Below are 26,153 nucleotides of genomic sequence, written 5' to 3' on the forward strand. Positions count from 1 at the left end.
GTCAAGGCACACTCGCCACTAAGACCCTACAGCATATAAGAGAGCATAACGTCATCAGCATATAAGACCCTATATGCTGGTGACGCGGTTAATTTAGCATGATAGATTGTTGGCATCTTGGACAAGCGTTAATTTATTAGCAAAAGTAGGCACCAAGCCTGTTGGGTCATTTAGCATCATCTGTGGCTCAGAACTGTCTAAAAGTCCTGGATTAGGATTCATGAAGAGTTTGCGCATCTTCTTACGAAACGTGCGGGAAATTTACCCACTATATATAACATTATTATCTAAGAAATGTATTATTTCTATATCATATCAGAATTATGTCAGAATCACTACAGATTTATTAAATCTTATATCTGGATCCTACATGACAATGCCACCTATGATCACGTACGCCATAGGGCCCATGGTGTCTACGTGACTTGGTGCATGACTTCTCAAGGATCTAGAAGCTTCTAGAAGGATTTCTTAATTAAAAAACTATTGGAACATTCAACCGATTTCCGGTAAGAATTAAATCAAATCCTTAATAAGAATCAATAGTACTAGCACGTACTACTTATCATCTTTTTATCTTATATCTAATTATATTATAATCACATCTTATCTCAATCATATGTCTAGACAGTAAAAATAATCAATAAATATGCATTGAAGGCAGCTTGAGGCCAGAAAGCGTTTGTTTACAAAACAGTGAACATGTGATTCGGTACCTTGCGAACATTTATAGTAAAGGACACCATAATAACATATCTTTATCACCCGTGATTACTCTCTAGAACTGGGGGAGTACCTGGACAATATCTATAAGGAAAAAATCCTAATACTTTATCTAACTAAGAGTGTAGAGTGGAGCAAGTGACGCCGCCTCCACCACCAACTTCATCTTATGCTACAGCAAAGCTATTAAGCACATAATCAACTAGCAAAGCTACCAGAATAATAAATAGCAAAGCTGTGACATAAAATATAGTACCTGAACTCTACAAGAGAGTTATCAGTCTGGCCACTTGTTAGACGGCACCCGGCACTCAGACATAAGTATATTGAGTTATTTTGGTGTTAATTGGCCAATTACATGCTTGTATAACCTTGATATATCCAATAAATCTGTTTGTCATTACAGGGTGAGGCAATGCCTCATATTTCAGTGAGTTTTTTATTAATCTTACAGTAACTGAACCTTTTCAATTTATCTAGACACTCATGAGATATACAAACTCAATCATTGAAAGTCAAGCTCAACTGAAACTCTTCATATAAATTGAATATATCTATATATAATTAATCATATACATTAAGTTAACAATTGCTTACTTAATTATCTTTAATTTATCATATAACTTTATCATATTGAATATAATTTCTTGTACTTAGTTAACAGTACATGGACCACATTTAAGGTCATTTAATTGCATATTGATATATATCATACTTCCATAATACTAATTGTTGTGTTTATTAGTATGTGAATATTGACTGTTATAGTTATGGTGCTAGATTGGTGGACTGAGTACATGTTTAGATCCTTGATTTAAACAGAACCAGTGTCCAGTTTTAGAACTGAGTTTATTAAATCTTATCCTTGTATTAACAATACAAGCTGATGTGTAAAATTGTCTGCAGGTGGATTGTGGATCTTCAATCAACTTTTCCATTCATCCTTGGGAACCCCACCTGCCCCTTACAGCCCACAGTCTGTCATTAGAAAAAGAGGAGCTAGAATTTACGACCCTAGCTAATGACTAGAAAAAGAGACCTGGGAGTGGACGTAATGTCAACTGCATACTCAACACCAGCAAAAGTCACAACATCCTTCAGGAACTTAAGTAAGGAGACTTTTGGATCAGTGAATACCGTCTGTGTGAGGCCAGACAGAGTATGTCGCTCCATCGTAGAGCCCCCATATAAAAAACACATACGGAAGCTCGAACGGGTGCTTTCTCATTGCAAAAGTTTCTGTAACTTCTGTAGAAACAACTTCTGCAACGTCTCGTTGAAACGAGACTTGTCCCAGAGTTGTGAGAGATGAGGTACGAAGAGAGGATAAAGGAAATAAGCCTGATGACGTTAGAAAGGAGGAGGGAGAGAGAGAGGAGACATGATATAGACGTATAAATTTCTTAGAGGGATTGACAGGGTGGAAACAGGAATTGTTTACAATGAATTTCAATAGAACAAGGGGACACGGATGGAAGCTTGAGATTCAGATGTATCATAGAGATGTTAGAAAGTTTTCTTTTAGCGTAATGGAAATGGAATGCCCTAAAAGAGCAGGTTGTAAAAGTTAACTCAATTCGCACATTGAAAATCAGGTATGATAGGGAACTAGGTCAAGAGATCTATCGTTAGATAACCAGTGGCTAGAAAATCGGGGTCCAAGAGTTTGAGCTCGATCCTGCAGGGACAAATAGGCGAGTATGAATCGGTGATTGGTGAGTACACACACACACACACAGGGGCCTCGTGCATGGTTGAGTGGACAGAGCTCGAGTATCGTAGTCCGAATGGCCTGGGTTCGATTCCCGGCGGAGACGGAAACAAATCGGCAGAGTTTCTTTCACCCTTTAGGGTGAAGGGTTTCTTTCTTTCACTCTTTATGGAGCCGGTCGGCTGAGCGGATAGCACACTGGACTTGTGAACCTGTGGTCCTGGGTTCGATCCCGGGCGCCGGCGAGAAACAATGGGCACAGTTTCTTTCACCCTATGCCCATTGATCGAACCCAGGACCACAGGATCACGTGTCCAGCGTGCTGTCCGCTCGGCCACCGGCTGAGCGCCGAATAGTATTACTGTCGTTTCATACTATGTGTGTGTGTGTGTGTGTGTGTGTGTGTGTGTGTGTGTGTGTGTGTGTGTGTGTGTGTGTGTGTGTGTGTGTGTGTGTGTGTGTGTGTGTGTGTGTGTGTGTGTGTGTGTGCGTGTGTTAGAGAAATATATATGTAGTAGACATAATAAAAGAAAAAAATAGATTGGTTAGAAAGGCGGGGTCCAAGAGCTAATAGCTCGATTCTGCAGACACAAATAGTAAACACACACACACACACACCACAGCTACAGGACCTCGTATAGATCTGTCCTCCACATAATGTGTTGTGGGTTAAGAAGCACTCAACTACAGCAGGTAACAGAAGTGCTCTTATATATACCAGTTAGTCCATTTGCCACATGCCACACATAAACAAACATGACAGGCAGGGTCCACCACTGTGCTAGTCCTGGTCGAGAACCAGGCTGCGGGGACGCTAAGCCCTGAACTCATCTCAAGATAACCTCGCATGATAGTCACGTATAAGTTGACTAACACAATGTAGAAGCAGAGCTGTTGTGTAGAGTCAACAAACAAGTGAGTTCTGTACCTGTAGCATACACGGCCACGTCCTCCCCTCCATGGGCCTCCTCCCCGACTACAGTGGGCACGGAGGACTGAGCCACGTAGTCCTTGTGTCCCGTGTCCACTCCTGTCAAGTTGGGCCTCGTCACCTGTATAGGTATGACATTATCACTATTACTGTCGTTTCTTACTATGAACAATCTGTCCTAATAGTGTCACATTTTGACACATGTTATGTTTAAGACGGAAGAGAAACAATCTTCGTCCACATGGTTTATTGTCAACAACCAACAACAACAACAGGTATCCGGTACATAACTTACTATTTACAAGATTATAAACAAAAGAGCATCTGTTCAAAGCATGCTACACTTAACATGTGTAGTACGTAATCCTAACATTCCTCCCCTTTTAATTAAACTCTACTTCTGCAGATTAAGTCTATCAGGCGGTCGTATGACTCTTCCTGATTTTTCTCAACTGGGGGTCCAAACCTGTTACTTCTTGGAAACATTCTTCTGAATTACTCACTGCAGAGTCCATAGGGTTAACTGTATCCCCATTACCCTCTGCTGCCCCTTGCTCTGCCTCCCGGTCTCCTGCAGGTGCTGCTATCCCTTCATAATTAGGATGGGTATCACTAGTTGCCCCACCCCCACCTGAAGGGTATTCAAAGTTCCCTGAAGCTAACAATTGCTTACTTAGCTAAGCATCAACTCAGCTTAGCATGAGTTGATTTGCATATCTTTTCTAATTAATATTTCCAAAACTCTGCACTTGCATGGTGAAATTCCTGCGTCCTAAGACTTCCCTAATTTTTCCTTCTACCCAAGGCTTCCCAATTCCAAAATTCCTTGCATATACTGCATCTTCCTCGTTAAACAACAATTCCTCTCCCTGAGCCAACTGACTGGCCAAGCTAGTTACCGATTTCTCTTTATCGGGATCTGTCTTTACTGCTTCCATGTGAACTTTAAAGTGCCTATTAAACAGTAATTCAGAAGGAGATTTACCAGTAGTAGAATGAACAGTTTTCCTTTGATTATATAAAAATCTACAAAGCCTTGTATTAATAGTACCTTCCATAAACCACTTTAACCCTTCTTTCAAGGATCTCACTGCTCTCTCTCTGCTAGTTCACAAGTTACAGATGATGTGGTGGAATTACACACATGAACATCCAGAAATTTTGTGTATGAATCCACCACCACCAGTTAATATTTGTTATCCAAAGGTCCAGCATAAGCTATATGAAGTCTAGACCAGGGTTTCCCAGTGTATGGCTAAGACAGTACTGGGGCCTGTGGTTTCTGATAATTCTTAAAGCAAATATGAAAATTTTTTGTTACCTCAGCAATATCCTGGTCTATTTTTTGCCACCAAACCCAACTTCTTGCTTCTGCTTTCATAACATTTATGCCATTATGGCCTACATGCAGCTGTTCCAAAATCTTACATCTTAGTTCCCCAGGCACCACCACTCTATTCCTATACAAGAGTACATTCTGGTGAATACTAAGGTCAGCCTTTACTGCTGCATACACTGATAATAATAAATTATCATTCCAACCATATTTGACATACTTCATCAACAGATTTAATCTGGGATCTTTACCAGTTGCCTTCCTAATCGTCTGGAATAAAATATCCTCAAAAGACATAGATTCCATCAGGGTACTTCTCACAGTGGGTACTTCTCACAGTGGGTACTCCTCACAGTGAATGGGGTTGTTTAATTCCTTGAAATCTGCACAGATTCTCATGGATTTCCGACCTGGCTTCAACACTGGTACAATTGGGGCTGCCCACTCACTATGTGTAATTGGCTCTAAGATGCACTCTGCTACATCCCTTTCCAGGGCTGATTCTACCAGTTACTTGTAATGAAATGGAACTGTTCTTGCATTGAAAAATTTAGGTGAAGCCCCACTTTTCAGGTGAATTTTTGCCACCATGCTATTAATTGGCTTACCTGCCTCCACTGAATATTTATGTAACATATGTTCGGCACTTTTAATTGTTTTAACTATCCACAATTCATCTAGGCCCGCCAAGAAAATTCCCACCTTTTCCATGAGATCCTTACCACATAGGCTAGGATTATGTGAATCCACTACATAAAAATCTTGGACAATTTCTTTTCCATTATAGCCTAGTTTTGCCGACACCTTGCCATAGACCTTAATCGGTATATTATCATATGCACTTAATGATTTTTTACCTGGTTTTACATTCAATTGCAACGTATCTGCCCAATCTCTAGACAATGTTTACACTGCAGCACCAGTGTCCAGTTCCAAGGGTATATAAAAAGACACGCCTATTCAATTGCAACATTGTGTCAAAATTTCAAAGCAATCTGTGAAGAACTTTCGGAGATTACAGTGTGTGTTGCTCTTACGTCCAACAGATGGCGCTGTCTTTCAAAAAAAGCATATTTTTTCCTGTCACAGGTGAGGCCTTTATATAGTAGATATATATAAAAAGACGCGCCTATTCGAATACAACGTTGTGTCAAAATTTCAAAGCAATCGGTAATGAAGTTTCGAAGATTTCCCTCACATGAAAAACACAGTTTTTCAGGAAAAGCATGTTTGTTTCCTTCACAGATGGGACATCTATATAGTATGTATATAAAAATCTGCTCGGATTCGAATGGAACGTTGTGTAAAAATTTCAAATCAATCGGTGACGAACTTTCAGAGATTAGCGATTTTGAACAAACGAACATTTCCATTTTTATTTATATAGATTAACGTAATGTAAACTTGATTGTTCATCTTGTTTGTTTTGCACACTTTGTATTAGAGCCAAGCCTGGATATTATTTTATGTTTTGTAAATTGTTTAATGTCAGTTTTCTATCAAAGTAAAGTATTTTTAAATGTTTTTTCCCTCTGTCTTATCCTACAGTTACTTTACCATGAAGACAAATTGCAGTCTTAACTTTTTTTTGTTTTTTTAGGTTTATATGATTGGCATTCCATCTGCTCTTGAGACTGCCCGAACACCAATTTTTCTCGTCATAAATTGGGGGCCTGTCCGGGATGCCTCGCTCAGGTAATGCTTCTAGACCCTTCACTTAAAATTGTGGTAACTGTACTTGGCTTTATTACAAGTTTAACTTTTCAGAACTCTTATTTTTTGAATAATTTTAATGGTGCTTCATACTGTTTGCTTTCCAGACGTAGCATTATATGATTGTTGGATGACTTTGGATTACATGGTGTCTAGTGGCCACAGTCATACTCGTGATTGGTTGTTCCATAATCTTTGCTATAGCCTGTGATTTCCACCTTATTCTCGTCCCTACAGGAGACTTCTCATTCAGGCAGATCACCCCTTTTGGTACTCTGGTACTTTGGTTGGTCTGTCTTCGGGTCAAGTACGCCCACATCTTTACAACCCAAGCGTAGGAGGATATAGAGGGCCAAAGTTCTTCTCGTACGGACTATGCTGTAAGGTTGGGACACCTATAAGCAGTTCTTGTCATTAATTGACACTTCGCACCCCTATGTGTCGGTCAGAGATATGGTACTTACACAGGTAGGGAGTTAAAATTCTTTTCCAGAGCACAAAGATTGTTAATTCTGTAAGTACTATCTAGTTTGGTAGGAAACCTTTTACCTTTGTTCTCGTCATTTAGAGACAAGGTAAGAAATCCCTGCATCTTTTGGACTACCTTCGATACAATTGTTTCACAATTAAAGTAGGATCCCTCTTGCCCTTAACCTCGTCATATAGAGTACCGGGTACAAGATTCCCTACTTCCTTGAAACACTTAGTTTCATTTTTGATCTTGATCACTTATTAAAGTTAATTGCAACCTTGGTTATTAAGTTTAAACAAGATAGTTTACCGTTGCCATGTCATCCTGTCACGCTGACATTTCATATTTTGGTACATCCACTTGGGTATTCTCTTGCATATATTTGCTATCATTCACTATGTTTCGTCTTTCCACATTTAGGCAGAATCCAAACGATGAAGTGAGCACACTAGTTCGTGCCACCAAGGCGGAGATGCTGACTCTAGTAAATGAGTACAACCTTACAGCACCACATGGAACCACTAAAACTGATTTACACAATCTCATTTTGGATTATCTATTGGATAATGATGTTATTACAGCAGATTCTCATGAACAATACCTAATTGCAGATAAGAGCGCCTTGGCAGCCGTGAAATTGAAGCTAGAACTCGCTAACGCCGAACGTGAACGTTTGAAAGAACAAGCTGCCTTTGAGAAGGTAGCTCTCCAGAGGAAGGAACGTGAAGCTGCCCGTCCCCTGGCCACTATACAGAGCAGTCAGACATACTCATTACAGAATTAAATATACTTTTCAGTACAATATATACAATATTACACATATTTGGGGGGAATTAAGATCCACTTCTCTTAGGTATGAATGGTACAGGAAGGTATTTTAAAATATTTAATGCATGGTCAATATTTCTTTCAAAATCTAAATTATATTGACTTTGATAGGAAAAATAGTTTCAGAAATAATAATGAAAACAATCAAAACAATTATATGGCGTGTTGGAAATTCTGACACTAGACACTAACATACTCTGTTAACTATTAGATAGATTAGTTGTTTCGGACTCCTAAGAACAACAAAACAAGGGTAAGCCTGGTCTCATAAATTAAACAATCTCAATTTATGCATGATACATTCATTGATTACATTGTTATGCATTTCACAATGTAAATATTCGGCAGGTAACCTTTGATGAATTGAAGAAATCCCAGAGAGCTTTAACACCTATATAACCTGTACAGTCGCTTCCTTGCTCAACAAGGACAACACAGCCGTCATTAACCTAGGTCCACGATGGACCGCATGTGGCAAACCAGTCTGAGATTGGAGGACCAGCTCTCACACCACCAATCAGCTGAGACCAATGTTTAGCCACTTTGTTCTAATCTAATTTTGCAGTAATACTAACACATTTAACAGTAGAACATTATTCAGTAGCTTATTATAATTTGCATTATTAATTAATAAGCTATGTATATAACCCCCCCCCCCCCCCTCCCCCGCCTGCACTTGTGACCAGGTAAACACCTAGCAGGATAAACTTTTAAATACAGTCCACTTTGAAATAATCTAAATTAAAGTAAATTCAAGAAATCAAGAATAAAAACAATTAAATGCCTGCTAGGAAATATCCCACACGGCGTTAGATTAGTGAAGTAAACATAGAATACGGATACTTAGAGTCGTGGATACAGAGGCAGAAGACATGGCACAGACACATGTCATAAGACAAGGCCACAGCCTGGCCACAACACGAGCCACCTACCTTGTGTCCATCCCAGGTGTAGTTGTACCCATGACCAACAGCGAACATGAGGGTGGTGTAGGGCAGACCGTCTGTCACGTGCTTGTTCCTCACCACACCTGTTGGTTGTGGGTGACTCAGTAGGGATATGTCTCGCGTGTGTATGTGTGTATTATATATATATATATATATATATATATATATATATATATATATATATATATATATATATATATATATATATATATATATATATATATATATGTGTGTGTGTGTGTGTGTGTGTGTGTGTGTGTGTGTGTGTGTGTGTGTGTGTGTGTGTGTGTGTGTGTGTGTGTGTGTGTGTGTGTGTGTGTGTGTGTGTGTGTGTGTGTGTACTTACCTAAGTGTAATTACCTAAGTGTAGTTACAGGATGAGAGCTACGCTCGTGGTGTCCCGTCTACCCACCACTCTTTGTCATATAACGCTTTGAAACTACTAACGGGTTTGACCTCCTTGCACCTTCTTACTTAACTTGTTCCAACCGTCTACCACTCTGTTTGCGAAAGTGAATTTTCTTATATTTCTTTGGCATCTTTGTTTAGTTAGTTTAAATCTATGACCTCTTGTTCTTGAAGTTCCAGGTCTCAGGAAATCTTCCCTATCAAGTTTGTCAATTCCTGTTACTATTTTGTATGTAGTGATCATATCACCTCTTTTTCGTTTGTCTTCTAGTTTTGGCATATTTAATGCCTCTAACCTCTCCTCGTAGCTCTTGTCCTTCAGTTCTGAGAGCCACTTAGTAGCATGTCTTTGCACATTTTCCAGTTTGTTGATGTGCTTCTTAAGATATGGGCACCACACAACCGCTGCATATTCTAGCTTTGGCCTAACAAAAGTCGTGAACAATTTCTTTAGTATTTCCCCATCCATGTATTTAATAACAATTTTGAAGTTAGAAAGCATAGCATAGTAGTTCCTTAGTTCCAGGAACGTTTGTTCCACTTCGTCTCTAGACACCTCTATGTGCTCTATGCTGTCCTCTGGACTTCTTATTGTGTCTGGTTCTCTGAAGATCTCATTTTGTACAAACACACTTTGGAACTTTTTGTTTAATGTTTCACATATTTCCTTTTCATTTTCCGTGTATCTGTCCCCCATTTTCATCTTCTGAATATTATCCTTTACCTGCAGCTTGCTTTTAATGAATTTATAGAAAAGACCTGGATCTGATTTACATTTGTCTGCTATACCGTTCTCAAAGTTTCTCTCTGCCTCTCTCGTTACTGACGTGTAGCTGTTTTTTGAATCTTTGTATCGCTGGTATGCTTGGGGGTTTGGTCTCTTTCTATAATGATTCCATGCCTGTGTCTTTTGATCTCTGGCCCTCTCGCAATTTCTGTTTAACCAACCCTGTTTCCTAGGTCTTCATGCCTGTTATGGTATGAATGTTTGTGTGCCTTCATTGTAAATTTTGCACAATTTTACATACATCTCATTTACTTCCTTGCCTAGCAACAAGTTTGTCCAATTATACTTATGAAAGAAATTACTAAGTTCCCCCATAGCGTCCTCTCTTGAAATCGAGTTTAACAACTGTTTCACTGTCCCCCATTCTCTACTAGATTATATCGCATAGCGTATTTAATGTCCAAGAGGACGTGATCACTCTTTCCCAAGGGAGGAAGGTACTGGATGTCAAATACCTCTTCTTCTTTCCTGGTGAATACTAGATCCAGTACTGACGGAACATCCCCTTCCCTGGTTCTTGTGGCCTGCTTGATGTGTTGATACATAAATGTCTAAAAGATGAGGTTTACAAATCTGCCTGTCCAAATGTCCTCTGTTCTTGCCTCGTAGGCCTCCCAGTCTATTGCCTTAAAGTTGAGGTCCTCCAGTACCAACAATCGGGGGTTTATCTTTGTCAGCTCTTACCATAATCTCTCTCATGACCATTATGAGACCCTCTCATTTGTTGTCCAGTTCTTCCTTTGTCCATGTGTTGCTTGCTGGTGGACTGTAGGCATTTAAAATTATCAGCTTATCATCTTAATTCCAGACCTGCAATGCCGTTATGTCAATATCTCGAGGGTTTTCAAACTCTCTTACCTTCAGGTGTTCTTTCACCAGCACAGCCACTCCTCCTCCTCCCTGCCTAGTTTTCCTGTGACGTCTCCAAACTGAGTAGCCCCTTGGGAATACGACTTCATTTAAAATATTTTCTTCAAGTTTCGTGTCTGTTAATGCGACAATATCTGGAACTTTGAGCTGAATTATATCCTTCAAATCCAATATTTTCGATTTCACTCCATCTATGTTGGTATATACTACTTTCAGGAATATGTTCCCCTTCCCTTTGTTCTTTACACCCCCTTCCTTTAATGATTTTGTTGCTCTGTCTTTATGTACCATTTCACATGCTTTCCAGTCCCTGACACTTTGTAGAAAAAAGAATTCCTTTCTTCTTCATTTCTATCCCCATTTAGACATTTCGCTTCAATGAGGTTCATTTTCAGCTTTTCTCTGTCCTCTTTTAAGAGGTCTTGTCTTATTGACCAAAGTTTGCCATCCTCGCCATATTGCAATTTTCTGGTATTCCGAAGCACTTCTGTCATATACTTCACTCCATTAAATGTCAACCTTAAGGGGCAGTTCTTGTCTTTCTCATATTTTCCCACCCTCCTAAAATCACTGACATGCTCCTTTGAATTTAGGCCTTCTCCTAATCCTACTATTTTTTCTATGATGTTCATCTCTTCTGCTGCTCAGTCCACCCTAGATGAAATTTCCTTCTCTAAACATCCAAAAACTATTATGGACTTACTTCTATCTGCAGTGTTTTGTACCAGTGTACTGTTGGTTACCAGTTCTTTCCTAATTGCTTGCCTAAGATCCGCTTCTTGTTTATCATTTCTGGTTTTGACTTCCAAACACACTTCCTTAATCGTCTCTTTCTCTTTTACAACTTGCGCATATGTCTCTTTTATTTCTTCTTTATACTTTTCTAGTTCTTTATTAACCTCCTCTATTTGAGTTGTCCATGAAGTTTCCAGTTGGAGATCCTTGCCTAACTCTATGTTAGCCCTTAGCCTCCCTTGGAGTTGTTCACCATATGAATCTATTTTCTTGTTAATTTCTTCAAAGTCACCACACTTCACTTTCCACACCTTATTTTCTTTCACTAGTTCCTTGATTTGCTCCTCCTGATTTGTTACCTTGTCTGTTAATGCAGAATAATCTTACCTTGCTGAAGAATACTTCCTGTTAGAGTGCAAAGCTCACTCCTAAGAGCTCCATTGTCCTCTTCCAATTTAAGCACTTTTTCTTCATACTTCTTTTGCATATCCTCAATTAACTCTAACCTGCCAAGAACACCTCCTTTCCTTATATCTTGTGGTGAGAATCCTTTGAAACAATCATCTGTTGGTGTGCTTACATTCCCCCTGGTGGTGGCAGCGGCGGCCATCTTTGTTTTTGTTCTAGAACAAAAACAAACTTTTCCAACTCAGTTATTTTCACTCACCTTTACTTCTTTATTGTATTTTATTTGCTTTTACACCTGAACCCTTTATGTAACCTTTATGTAACCTGGGAACCTTTATGTAAAGGACCTTTCCTTTCCCTGAACCTTTATGTAACCTGGGACAGCACTGTAGCCTTCAACCTGTTCCCAATACTTAGGTAATTCGATATTCCAGGAGCTTGCTGCAGTGTGACTCCTGCCTCCTCCAACTCCAGTCACTCACTGAGCATCTACTCACCTATTTGTACTCACCTATTTGTGCTAGCTGGGGTTGAGCTTTGGCTCTTTGGTCCCGCCTCTCAACTGTCAATCAACTGATGTACAGATTCCTGAGTCTACTGGGCTCTATCATATCTACACTTGAAACTGTGTATGGAGTCAGCCTCCACCACATCTCTGCCTAATGCATTCCATCCATTAACTACTCTGACACTGAAAAAGTTCCTTCTAACGTCCCTTTGGCTAATGTGGGTACTTAACTTCCACCTGTGTCCCCTTGTTCGCGTACCACCAGTGTTGAATAGTTTATCCTTGTTTACCCGGTCGATTCCCCTGAGGATTTTGTAGGTTGTGATCATGTCTCCCCTTACTCTTCTGTCTTCCAGTGTCGTAAGGTGCATTTCCCACAGTCTTTCCTCGTAACTCATGCCTCTTAGTTCTGGGACTAGTCTAGTAGCATACCTTTGGACTTTTTCCAGCTTCGTCTTGTGCTTGACAAGGTACGGGCTCCATGCTGGGGCCGCATACTCTAGGATTGGTCTTACATATGTGGCGTACAAGATTCTGAATGATTCCTTACACAGGTTCCTGAACGCCGTTCTGATGTTAGCCAGCCTCGCATATGCCGCAGACGTTATTCTCTTTATGTGGGCTTCAGGAGACAGGTTTGGTGTGATATTAACTCCTAGATCTTTCTCTCAGTCTGTTTCATTAAGTACTTCATCTCCTTTTCTGTATCCTGTGTCTGGCCTCCTGTTTCTACTGCCTAGTTTCATTACTTTGCATTTACTCAGGTTGAACTTTAACAGCCATTTGTTGGACCATTCACTCAGTCTATCTAGGTCATCTTGTAGCCTCCTACTATCATCCTCTGTTTCAATCCTCCTCATAATTTTTGCATCGTCGGCAAACATTGAGAGGAACGAATCTATACCATCTGGGAGATCATTTACATATACCAGAAACAGTATAGGTCCAAGGACCTATACTGTGTGTGTGTGTGTGTGTGTGTGTGTGTGTGTGTGTGTGTGTGTGTGTGTGTGTGTGTGTGTGTGTGTGTGTGTGTGTAAATCACAAAGAAATTAACACAAGTAATGAACAAAGTGACAGCGTCAGATCACAAAGGTAGGATTAAGACGGGAATTTCCTTAAGTACTTTCGTATTTAATAAAACATCATAGATCCTTCTGAAGGATCCTTCTGAAGATGTATTATTAAATATTAATAATGTGTGTGTAGCACTGATTGTCTCTTGAAAGGAGGGGAGGTTGGGAGGGGAAGCAGCAGGCACTTACCGAAGATGTCATTACCCCTGGGAGGGTATCCGGACATGGTAATGGCGTGAGAATGGTCGGCTGTAACTATCAACAACGTTTCCTCCAGGTTGACTACCTTCAGGGCCTCCTTCACCGCTTCCTCCAGCTGCACCAGCTCCTCCAGGCCCCTCCGGGGTTGGGAGTAGTGCAAGGCTATGTCAAGCAATCCTCCCTCCACCTGCGATGGAAACAGCTTTATTACACAAGTGTCACACACACCGGTGTCGGCAACAGATCCTCGTTTCCTTAACCTCTGTCATATTTCCTGTGATAATTATCGAGTCACTACATAACTACATATGTCGCCAGGCTACCAGATACCCGGGCGTACTGTCACTGGATGATGTCCCCCAAGATGCATTCATTAATTTTAAGTCACTGTATTCAACACAAGTAATTTTTCAAGTACAAATTAAATATATATATATATATATATATATATATATATATATATATATATATATATATATATATATATATATGTATATATATATATATATATATATATATATATATATATATATATATATATATATATATATATATATATATATATATATATATATATATATATATATATAATGACCGAAAATGTAAGATTAATAATTCTAACACGAATTTTCTCAATATTTCTTATATTTCCTTTCACTGTCGATGGTAATTGAAAAATCAATTCTCCAAAATTCATTTTTATTTCTAGTCTGACGCGACACTTGAACGCGTTTCGTAATAACTTATTACATTTTCAAAGACTTTAGTTTACACACACACAACTATGACCTGCAAACACTAAACAGAGTTCTACTATGCTATAATTTAAACAGCTTTCATCTTACTTGCATTTGGGTGAGGTGATATGTTACAACAGTTTAGGATGAGGTGAACAAAACTTTCAACACAAGATAGAACACGAAACAATGGGTATATATTGGGTAATTTAAAGGGAAGAATGGAAGTAACTGCAAAGGGACTATTGACCCATATTTCTTGATGCTTCTATATTGGTGCGGAGTCTTGAAGTGGGTAGAATATAGTTGTGCATTAATTGGCTGTTGATTGCTGGTGTTGACTTCTTGATGTGTAGTGCCTCGCAGATGTCAAGCCGCCTGCTATCGCTGCATCTATCGATGATTTCTGTGTTGTTTGTTAAGATTTCTCTGGTGATGGTCTGGTTGTGGGAAGAGATTATATGTTCCTTAATGGAGCCCTGTTGCTTATGCATCGTTAATCGATGCATAAGCAACAGGGGTTAACAACACTCCTCTAATACCTGACTGGGCAGTCACTGTTGGCATTGAGGCACATTCCTATGTTTGTTTCCTTAGTGTAGACTGCAGTGTGGAAACCTCCGCTCCTTTCCATGACTGTTACATCTAGAAAGGGCAGCTTCCCATCCTTCTCCATCTTGTAAGTGAAACGCAACACAGAATTCCGCTCAAATGCCTCTTTCAGCTCCTGCAGATGTCTGACATCAGATACCTGTGTAAAAATGTCGTCAACATACCTGCAGTATATGGCCGGTTTCAAGTTCATATCGACTAAGACCTTCTGTTCGATGGTACCCATGTAGAAGTTTGCAAACAGGACACCTAAGGGAGAACCCATGGCGACCCCATCTACTTGCTTATACATGTGCCCATCCGGGCTCAAGAAGGGTGCCTCTTTAGTACAAGCTTAGAGTCGTTTCCTTAGAATGTTTTCTGGTGTCAAGAGGAGTACAGGCCGGATCACGATACACTCTGTCCGCTATCATCCCGATTGTTTCATCCACAGGTACGTTGGTAAAACAATGTGGATGAAACAATCGGGATGATAGCAAACAGAGTGTATCGTGATCCGGCCTGTACTCCTTCTTCTCGACAGGTCGTAAAATGGAGGAAAGTGTCCTGAAAGATATTGTTGAAAGGAACATTATCCCTACAGACAAAAAAACAGAAAATACAATTGACGATTTACTATAAAACCAAAAAAACGGCCAATCTACTCATGAAAAACTCTCCAGACACAAAGCAGAATGCCTTGAAAGAGATCAACGTCGTCAATGCCTTCAAATGCCCACTTGGGGACTGTAAGGCCTAAGAACTAAATATATAGGCAAGACAACAACGTCTCTTTCCAGGCGATTAACGATGCATAAACAACAGGGCTCCAGAAAGGAACATATAATCTCCTCTCACAACCAGACCATCACCTAAGAAGTCTTAACAAACAACACAGAAATCATCGATAGGTACAGCGATAGCTGGCGGCTCGACATCTGCGAGGCACTACACATCAAAAAGTCAACACCAGCAATCAACAGCCAATTAATGGACAACTATATTCTACCTACTTCAAGACTCCGAACCAATATAGAAGCATCAAGAGGAAGTATGGGCCAATAGGCCCTCTGCAGTTACTTCCATTCTTATGCTCTCATATCCAACTAATACCCATTGTTTCGTGTTCTGTCTTGTATTTGTCACAAGTTTGTTCACCTCACCCAAAACTGTTGTACCATATCACCTCACCCAAATGCGAGTATAAGACGATTAAGCTGTTTAGTGTAAGTAGAAGTAAGACTCTGTTTAGTGTTTTCAGGTTACAGTTGTGTGTGTAAACTAAAGTCTTTGAAGATGTAATAAGTTATTTCGAAACGCGTTCAAGCGTCGTGTCAGACTAGAAATAAAAATTAATTTTGGAGAATTGCTTTTTCAATTACCATCGATAGTAAAAAGAAACATAAGAAATATTGAGAAAATTCGTTAGAATTATTAATCTCACTTTTTCGGTCATATTTAACAACATACATACATATATATATATATATATTATATATATATATATATATATATATATATATATATATATATATATATATATATATATATATATATATATATATAGTTGTTCACACAGCCTTAGATAAAGTTAGATTAGATGTTCTGTCGGGAATTATTTACATTTGCAGTTAGTGGGTGGATCATTTATGGAGATGAGATGAGATAGGAAGTGAAGCACTGTTTGAGAATAGTTCGTTCATAAACAGTGCAGCCTGTTCCAGCCCGTCTTCATAAACAAAGGCCAATTGCTCGTTAATCCAGCTGCCAAGTCTCCCTGTTTATGACGTTCGAATATTTCTGGATCCTCAAGTGTGAGTGGCGGGCGTAAGACTACTGTACTGCAGGGCGCTGAGTGACACTGCAGGATACTGACCAGGAGGAAGAACCCTTGGGGACTCTTCTGCAGGATTGTGATCGCCGTCAGGACCATCTCCTTCAGGCTTGGGGTGCCATCCAGGCCACCATCACGGTCCACCTCGTACGGGGTGTGGATATCCCCGAAAAGTCCTGTAAGGGGGAAAGAGAAGCTGTGAAGCCGGTGTTTGACCCCATGTGGTGGGCGTACGCCACAAGACAGTCACAACAACAGCAGAGGAAGCTACAGAGCTGCATAATATGATAAGTGCTGCAGCTGAAGCCCAAGCTCTTATAGTGGAAGATTTTAACCACGAGACAATAGACTAGATGAGTCTAACATCACAACTGGAAGGGGAACAATTTTTGTCCCTTATATAGGACTCCTTTCTCACACTGCATGGACAGAGCCCACTTGGGGTAACAGAGTTCTAGATTTTGTGCTAACACTAGAAAAGGGCATCATCGATCGGGTCCAGTCAAGGGTTTGAGTCCTCCACATGGCTCCTACTGAATTTTTTCATGGAACACAATTATAGAAACCCATATTATATATATAATATATATATATATATATATATATATATATATATATATATATATATATATATATATATATATATATAGGTATAGGACGATGACATTCTAGACTACCTTCGTGACTATCATAGAATGAGACAGGAACTGCAAAAATACCGTTTGAAGGCGCAAATAGGAGACCAAGACATGGAAGCATCACAAGAAATTTTCTCGAAGGTCATCAGTTAACTTGTTACACTTTTACTTAGCCTTTATAACACCCACTGTCCTATGCTTACAAAACAAGTCACAACCAAAAGGCTTAACAATCCCTGGCTTACAAAGGGAATACTTAAGTCCATTAATAAAAAACATGACCTTGAAAAGAAGTATAGGTTAGGAATTGTCTCTAAAGAATTCTCAAAGAATTACTCGTTATTGCTATCTAAGATAATTAGATGAGCCAAAACTAAATACTATGAAGATAAATTTACCCAAATAAAGAGCAACATAAAAAAACTTGGAGCACAATTTCACAAATATTGGGATCAAAGAAGATTTTAAATAACAAACCAACACTCCTGTCCAATAACGATGGTCAGTTTTCAGCTTCAGATTCTGCTATTGAGTTCAATAGGTTCTTCTCTTCCATTGGGTCATCCCTTGCAAATGATATTCCATCTTCCAGTACTGATGTTAAGGACTATCTTACAGGTAACTATCCACAGTCTCTGTACCTAAAGCCTACTAATTCCACTGATGTCAATGAGATAATCCTTTCCCTTAAAACCAAGTCTAGTGCCCTTGAGGAGATACCAACGTTAATTTACAAAAAAAGCCTCCAGATCTTTAGCCCCTGCTATTGCATTGCTCTTCAACATGTCACTTGAACTCCAAACCTTTCCAGACGTTCTAAAAAAAACAAGAGTAACACCTGTCCACAAATGTGGTGATCTCACAGATGTTAACAACTACAGACAATCCTGCCTACAACATCAATCCTGCCTAACTTGTCAAAAATTTTTGAAAAACTAATCTACAAGCAGCTTTACTCTTATCTAGTCAAACACAATATACTTAGCTCTTGTCAATATGGCTTCAGACCCAAAAAAGCACTAACGATGCACTTATTAGTATGATTAACTTGATTCATGCAGCTCTTGATAAAAAGGAGTTCCCTGTTGGGTTATTTGTGGACCTGCGTAAGGCTTTTGACACTGTCAACCACCAAAACCTTCTTAAATTACATCATTATGGAGTCAGAGGACACTCCCTGCAATACCTCAAATCCTACCTTACTGACAGGCTCCAGTATGTTTCTGTGAATAATTCAATTTCTCCCACCCTACCCATCAACATTGGTGTTCCTCAGGGCAGCATACTGGGCCCTCTTCTCTTTCTCATCTACATTAATGACCTTCCAAATGCCTCCCAACACCTCAAACCAATTCTATTTGCTGACGACACAACCTTCATTTACTCCAGTCCTGACCCCCTTGCTCTAAATGCCACAGTAAATACTGAGCTAAATAAAGTCCATCTTTGGCTAACTGCCAACAAACTCACCCTTAACATTGACAAAACTTTCTATATTCTGTTTGGCAATAAATCCTCTAATCAAATAAATCTCAAAATAAACAATACCCAAATTTGTAACAAATTAGATGGCAAGTTCCTTGGCATTCTCATTGACCACAAGCTGAATTTCCAGGGACACATTCTAAATATATGAAAAAAGTTTCAAAAAACTGTTGGCATTCTGTCTAAGATCAGATATTATGTACCCCGCCCTGCCCTGGTGACTCTCTATTACTCCCTCATCTATCCATATCTCAACTATGATATTTGTGCTTGGGGTTCTACTACCCAAAATCATTTACGTCCTCTAATTACTCAACACAAAGCTGCTATTAGGACATTATCCAACTCTGGCCCCAGACATCACTCGGTACCCCTACTCAAATCTCTGAATATGTTAGATATTAAGTCACTGCACATTCTCTCATGTGTATTATACACATATAAAACGCTGAACTGTAATGCCAATCCTGACCTCAAAAGCTTCATTGAAGGTTGTAACAGAAACCATGAGCACCACACCAGAAATAAATACAGTTTTGATATTCCAAGACTACGACTTAATCAAACTAAAAATGCTCTACAAATTAAGGGACCCAGAATGTGGAATGACCTTCCCAACCATGTTAAAGACTGTACCTCTCTCAACCAGTTTAAGATAAAAACGAAGCACTACCTAATAAATTCCCTGTAACCTACCTTACCCCTCTGTTGTCAACCCATGTCTGTTTTTTTTTTAAACAACGCTGTTTGTCTGTAATAATTTGTAACTGTATTTGTGCTGCTTTTTCAGCCATGTTCCCCCTCTTTTATCTCTATTTTTATTTGTTCTCAACACATTTTATTCTTTATACCCATTAGTATTAAGCTTTAGTCATTAATGTTTTTCCTGCCCGAAACGCTTTGCGTAATAGTGGCTTTAGGCATTGTATGTACTAGCTCTATCTATTAATCCAACAAACTTTGTAAAATCTCTTGTATGTATGTACCTTACCTAAATAAACATTTATTTATTTATTTATTATTTAAATCAAAGGGATGTCCTAAATGAAAATGAATCTGACTGGAAAAATGTAGAGTACTGCAAGTTTTCGTTTTGTGCTAACTCCTTTTTTGTAACATACAGCAACGGCATAGATAACAATATACTTCAAACCACATTAGATTTCCAGATGGTGTTAAAATCTATGGTAAAACAGGAAACGGAAACGATATTGAGATCTTACAAAGAGATCCACATGAACTCCTTAAATGGTGGAAAGACTGACAAATGCTTTTTAATATTGAAAAATACAAGACCTTTAATGTAGTGCACAACAGTTGACATCACAGCTATCGTATCAATGACTCTACCGTGCACCAGATTGATGAAGAAAATGACCCAGGAGTTAGAATCCAACAGTCATTGAAGGTTGTTGTTTTAAGTAAATTCTCTACAATTACTGTCAATCTGGACAGTAGTTACTGAGTTATTCCCCTCATTTCAAGAATCAGGACCACGTTGGTGATCGGTCACGCTTATAGGAAAACTTCAGAGATAATTGATATATTAAATAGTCCACCGAGCTTTACATTTCATTCTTTTATGACTAGCCTATATTGGTTAAGTATTCTGTGTTAACCCCTGGGTGTGGTATCCCACCTATGTATGCTCCCAACCAGTGTTACCCACCTATGTATGCTCCCAACCAGTGTTACCCACCTATGTATACTCCCAACCAGTGTTACCCACCTATGTATACTCCCAACCAGTGTTACCCACCTATGTATACTCCCAACCAGTGTTACCCACCTATGTATACTCCCAACCAGTGTTACCCACCTATGTATGCTCCCAACCAGTGTTACCCACCTATGTATACTCCCAACCAGTGTTACCCACCTATGTATACTCCCAACCAGTGTTACCCACCTATGTATACTCCCAACCAGTGTTACCCACCTATGTATACTCCCAACCAGTGTTACCCACTTACATATACTCCCAACCAGTGTTACCCACCTATGTATGCTCCCAACCAGTGTTACCCACCTATGTATACTCCCAACCAGTGTTACCCACCTATGTATGCTCCCAACCAGTGTTACCCACCTATGTATGCTCTCAACCAGTGTTACCCACCTATGTATACTCCCAACCAGTGTTACCCACCTATGTATGCTCCCAACCAGTGTTACCCACCTATGTATACTCCCAACCAGTGTTACCCACCTATGTATACTCCCAACCAGTGTTACCCACCTATGTATACTCCCAACCAGTGTTACCCACCTATGTATGCTCCCAACCAGTGTTACCCACCTATGTATGCTCCCAACCAGTGTTACCCACCTATGTATACTCCCAACCAGTGTTACCCACCTATGTATACTCCCAACCAGTGTTACCCACCTATGTATACTCCCAACCAGTGTTACCCACCTATGTATACTCCCAACCAGTGTTACCCACTTACATATACTCCCAACCAGTGTTACCCACTTACATATACTCCCAACCAGTGTTACTCACTTACATATACTCCCAACCAGTGTTACCCACTTACATATACTCCCAACCAGTGTTACCCACTTACATATACTCCCAACCAGTGTTACCCACTTACATATACTCCCAACCAGTGTTACCCACTTACATATACTCCCAACCAGTGTTACCCACTTACATATACTCCCAACCAGTGTTACCCACTTACATATACTCCCAGCTAGTGTTACCCACTTACATATACTCCCAGCTAGTGTTACCCACTTACATATACTCCCAGCTAGTGTTACCCACTTACATATACTCCCAGCTAGTGTTACCTACCCAAGAGATAATCGGTATCCTTAAGAGGGACGCTCCGGAGTTGTCGTGTAGAGGTGACATAGGCACTGGTGGCCCCCCTCTTCTTCTTGTCTTGCACCCACTCCTGAATCAGGTTCCTTCCGTCACTTCTGAGACACTTCACCTTTCCCTGGTTTAGCGGTGCCCCCATTTCCTGGCGACCTCCGCCCATGATCACCTGAAGGAGGCACAGAATAGAGAGAGTGGTTTTGTGACACGTCCAGCAACCCATCAACGTAACCACAACTTTGCAGCAACATCACTATGTTGTGACAATGCACAACGAACAAAATTATTAATGTTGTGACAACGTTGCGCTTGTCAGGACAACCCATCGTCCATATTCAGATACCGTGCCAACATGTATACATACTCGCCTTCTTGTTCATACTGAGTCAACATGTACACATACTCACCTTCATGCTCCTGCAGGGTTAACTTATACACGTACTCACCTTCATGCTCCTGCAGGGTCAACATGTACACGTACTCACCTTCATGCTCCTGCAGGGTCAACTTGTACACGTACTCACCTTCATGCTCCTGCTGGGTTAACTTGTACACGTACTCACCTTCATGTTCCTGCTGGGTTAACTTGTACACGTACTCACCTTCATGCTCCTGCTGGGTCAACTTGTACACGTACTCACCTTCATGTTCCTGCTGGGCTAACTTGTACACGTACTCACCTTCATGCTCCTGCAGGGTCAACTTGTACACGTACTCACCTTCATGCTCCTGCAGGGTCAACATGTACACGTACTCACCTTCATGTTCCTGCTGGGTTAACTTGTACACGTACTCACCTTCATGTTCCTGCAGGGTTAACTTGTACACGTACTCACCTTCATGCTCCTGCAGGGTCAACATGTACACATACTCACCTTCATGTTCCTGCTGGGTTAACTTGTACACGTACTCACCTTCATGTTCCTGCAGGGTTAACTTGTACACATACTCACCTTCATGCTCCTGCAGGGTCAACATGTACACATACTCACCTTCATGTTCCTGCTGGGTCAACTTGTACACGTACTCACCTTCATGTTCCTGCTGGGTTAACTTGTACACATACTCACCTTTATGTTCCTGCTGGGTCAACTTGTACACGTACTCACCTTCATGTTCCTGCTGGGTCAACTTGTACACGTACTCACCTTCATGTTCCTGCTGGGTTAACTTGTACACATACTCACCTTCATGTTCCTGCTGGGTCAACTTGTACACGTACTCACCTTCATGTTCCTGCTGGGTCAACTTGTACACGTACTCACCTTCATGTTCCTGCTGGGTCAACTTGTACACGTACTCACCTTCATGTTCCTGCTGGGTTAACTTGTACACGTACTCACCTTCATGTTCCTGCTGGGTTAACTTGTACACATACTCACCTTCATGTTCCTGCTGGGTCAACTTGTACACGTACTCACCTTCATGTTCCTGCTGGGTCAACTTGTACACGTACTCACCTTCATGTTCCTGCTGGGTCAACTTGTACACGTACTCACCTTCATGTTCCTGCTGGGTCAACTTGTACACATACTCACCTTCATGTTCCTGCTGGGTCAACTTGTACACGTACTCACCTTCATGTTCCTGCTGGGTCAACTTGTACATGCACCCACCTTCATGTTCCTGCTGGATCAACTTGTACATGTACCCACCTTCATGTTCCTGCTGGATCAACTTGTACATGTACCCACCTTCATGCTCCTGCCAGGTTCGTCCTCAACCAGCTGACGGGCAATATCCTTACAATGAGTGGCATTGTCAGCAATCATTTTTGTGTCACACAACCAATCCCTGTAGGCGGTCTTGGCGTAGAGTCCGGCAGGTGTGGCGTGAGTCACCTGAGTCGTCGTCACCACACCTGCATATACGACACAAGTTATTAGGTCATGACAGGTATGTTGTGTGGCACTGAAGTCCCTCGGTTAACTGTGCCTGTAGCTTATAATCAAACAATCGATCACCATGAACACACACATACATGCATGCATCCAAGTTTCATGAAGTCGGAAATAAAATCAGGGGTTGTGTTTTTCAGAGAGTTTTGATGTTTACTATCACCATTTACCCGGGTGAAATAGTAGGGAAAGAGGTGAAGAAGGGCGGAGGGAAGAAAGGGGGGAAGAAGGGATGAGGAAGGAAGAGGGAAGGAGAAGGAGATATTTAGGAAGAGGAAAAGAGTGGGGAGAGGAAAAGAGTGGGGAGAGAGGGGAATATCGAGAGAGGGCACAGGCAGGAAGGAGATAGTCCCAGGCACAGCCGGGTATACTACCCCTCCCATCCAAGCAATTATATATATTGACGTGTATATATATGTGTGTGTGTGTAGTATGTATATGTGTGTGTGTGTATGTGTAGTGTGTATGTGTGTGTCATGAGTATTCGTGTGTGTGTGTGTGTATGTGTTTGTGCGTCGTGTTCATGTGTCGTGTGTACCTGTGTGTGTTGTATGTATATATGTGTGTGTCGTATGTATATGTGTGTGTGTTGTATCTATATGTGTGTCGTATGTATATGTGTGTGTGTTGTATATACATGTGTCTGTTGTATTTATGTGTGTATGTGTCGTATGTACATGTGTGTGTGAGAAATTTTATCCACTATATCAACATTATTATCTAAGAAATGTATTATTTCTATATCATATCAGAATCTCTTCAGATTCACTATATCCAACATCAGGATCCTACATGACAATGCCACTATGATCACGTGCACCATAGGGCCCCACGGTGCCTACATGACAGTGCCACTATGATCACGTGCACCATAGGGCCCCACGGTGCCTACATGACTTGTGTGTGATTTGATTTTGATTTCTTTTGATTTTTGATTTCTTTCTCAACTTTTCTTTTCTCAACTTTTGAGATTTTCTGATTTCTTTCTTTCTGACAACTTTCTGACAACTTTCTGACAACTTTCTGACAACTTTCTGACAACTTTCTGACAACTTTCTGACAACTTTCTGACAACTTTCTGACAACTTTCTGATTTCTCAACAATTTAGAAGCGTCAAGAAGAATACCTTAATTAAAAAACCTGTTGGAACAATCAATCGATTTCCGGTAAGGATTAAGTCAAATCCTTAATAAAAATCAATAGTACTACTAAGTACTATTTATAATATTTAAATCCTATATCTAATTATATGTCCTTATAAATCAACTTTCCATTCAAGTCAACTCAACTTTTAACTTAACTGTCCGTACAAGTCAACTTTCCATATAAATCAACTGTCCATATAAGTCAACTTTCCATATAAATCAACTTTCCATATAAGTCAACTGTCCATACAGGTCTACTGTCTGTATAAGTCAACTTTCCATATAAGTCAACTGTCCAAATAAGTCAACTTTCAATACAAATCAACTGTCTGTATAAGTCAACTGTTCATATAATTAACTTTCCATATAATTAACTTTCCATATAAGTCAACTGTCCATACAAGTCTACTGTCCATATAAGTTAACTATCCATACAAGTCTACTGTCCATATAAGTTAACTATCCATACAAGTCAACTGTCCATATAAGTAAATTTTCCATACAAGTCAACTGTCCATATAAGTCAACTTTCCATACAAGTCAACTGTCCATATAAGTCAACTTTCCATATAAGTCAACTGTCCATATAAGTCAACTTTCCATACAAGCCAACTGTCCATAAATGTCAACTTTCCATATAAGGCAACTGTCCATATAATCAACTTTCCATACAAGTCAACTGTCCATACAAGTCTACTGTCCTTATACAAGACAGCTTTCCATTCAAGTCCGTATAAGTCCCGTATAAGTCAACTGTCTGTATAAGTCAACTGTCAGTGTAAGTCAAACTGTATAAGTGAATGACCAAAAATGGAGACACTTGAATAAGTATAGAAGCAGAAAAGACCAGGGTAAATACTGGGTGCAGAACACTCTTGTTGTGTTCTGAAACAAATTACCGGATAACATTATAGATGCAGGATTCATTGCAACGCGAGCAGCCGCTGCTGATGGACGTACACCTCTCTTCTCCACTCTACTTTAAGCAAAGCGCACTACCATAGGTCCCACGGGGAAAACATCTCCCGCCAACACATCACAAGGAGCAGTGTGGTCACAATGCGACCCAAACGTCTTATAAGGTCAGAGCAACTCCAATTGACGGTCATGCTATCGGGAGAAGCAATACTTTAAAGGTCCTGAAGAGGTTACTGGCCTCGAACCCGCTGACATTAGTCAGATAGGTGAAGATATCGTGCTCTTCTTTTCACGTGAAGAAGAGCTAGAAAAACTCCTCACTAACGATGCCTTTCTTCGCAAAGAGCACTACCTACATCCTCACTTCCCACGTCAGTTCCTGGCCGGAAGAACTGTTTTTACCAGCAGGACCAGCC

General features: G+C 40.1%; 1 protein-coding gene across 2 annotated transcripts in view; it reads right to left on the reverse strand.

Moving 5' to 3' along the window:
* Nucleotides 1–26,153, reverse strand: part of LOC123755938 (alkaline phosphatase) — a 59,195-nt gene that overhangs the window by 4,424 nt on the left and 28,618 nt on the right. For both annotated transcript variants that reach the window (XM_069300215.1, XM_069300216.1), the window contains exons 6-11: nucleotides 23,470–23,636; nucleotides 21,749–21,944; nucleotides 16,859–16,992; nucleotides 13,643–13,841; nucleotides 8,647–8,744; nucleotides 3,363–3,486 (exon numbers count right to left, since the gene is read on the reverse strand). In XM_069300215.1, the coding sequence (XP_069156316.1) occupies nucleotides 3,363–3,486; nucleotides 8,647–8,744; nucleotides 13,643–13,841; nucleotides 16,859–16,992; nucleotides 21,749–21,944; nucleotides 23,470–23,636 (918 nt within the window). The remainder of the gene's footprint in view (nucleotides 1–3,362; nucleotides 3,487–8,646; nucleotides 8,745–13,642; nucleotides 13,842–16,858; nucleotides 16,993–21,748; nucleotides 21,945–23,469; nucleotides 23,637–26,153) is intronic.

This window comes from Procambarus clarkii, chromosome 43 (genome assembly GCF_040958095.1).
Source record: "Procambarus clarkii isolate CNS0578487 chromosome 43, FALCON_Pclarkii_2.0, whole genome shotgun sequence".
Classification (NCBI taxonomy): domain Eukaryota; kingdom Metazoa; phylum Arthropoda; class Malacostraca; order Decapoda; family Cambaridae; genus Procambarus; species Procambarus clarkii.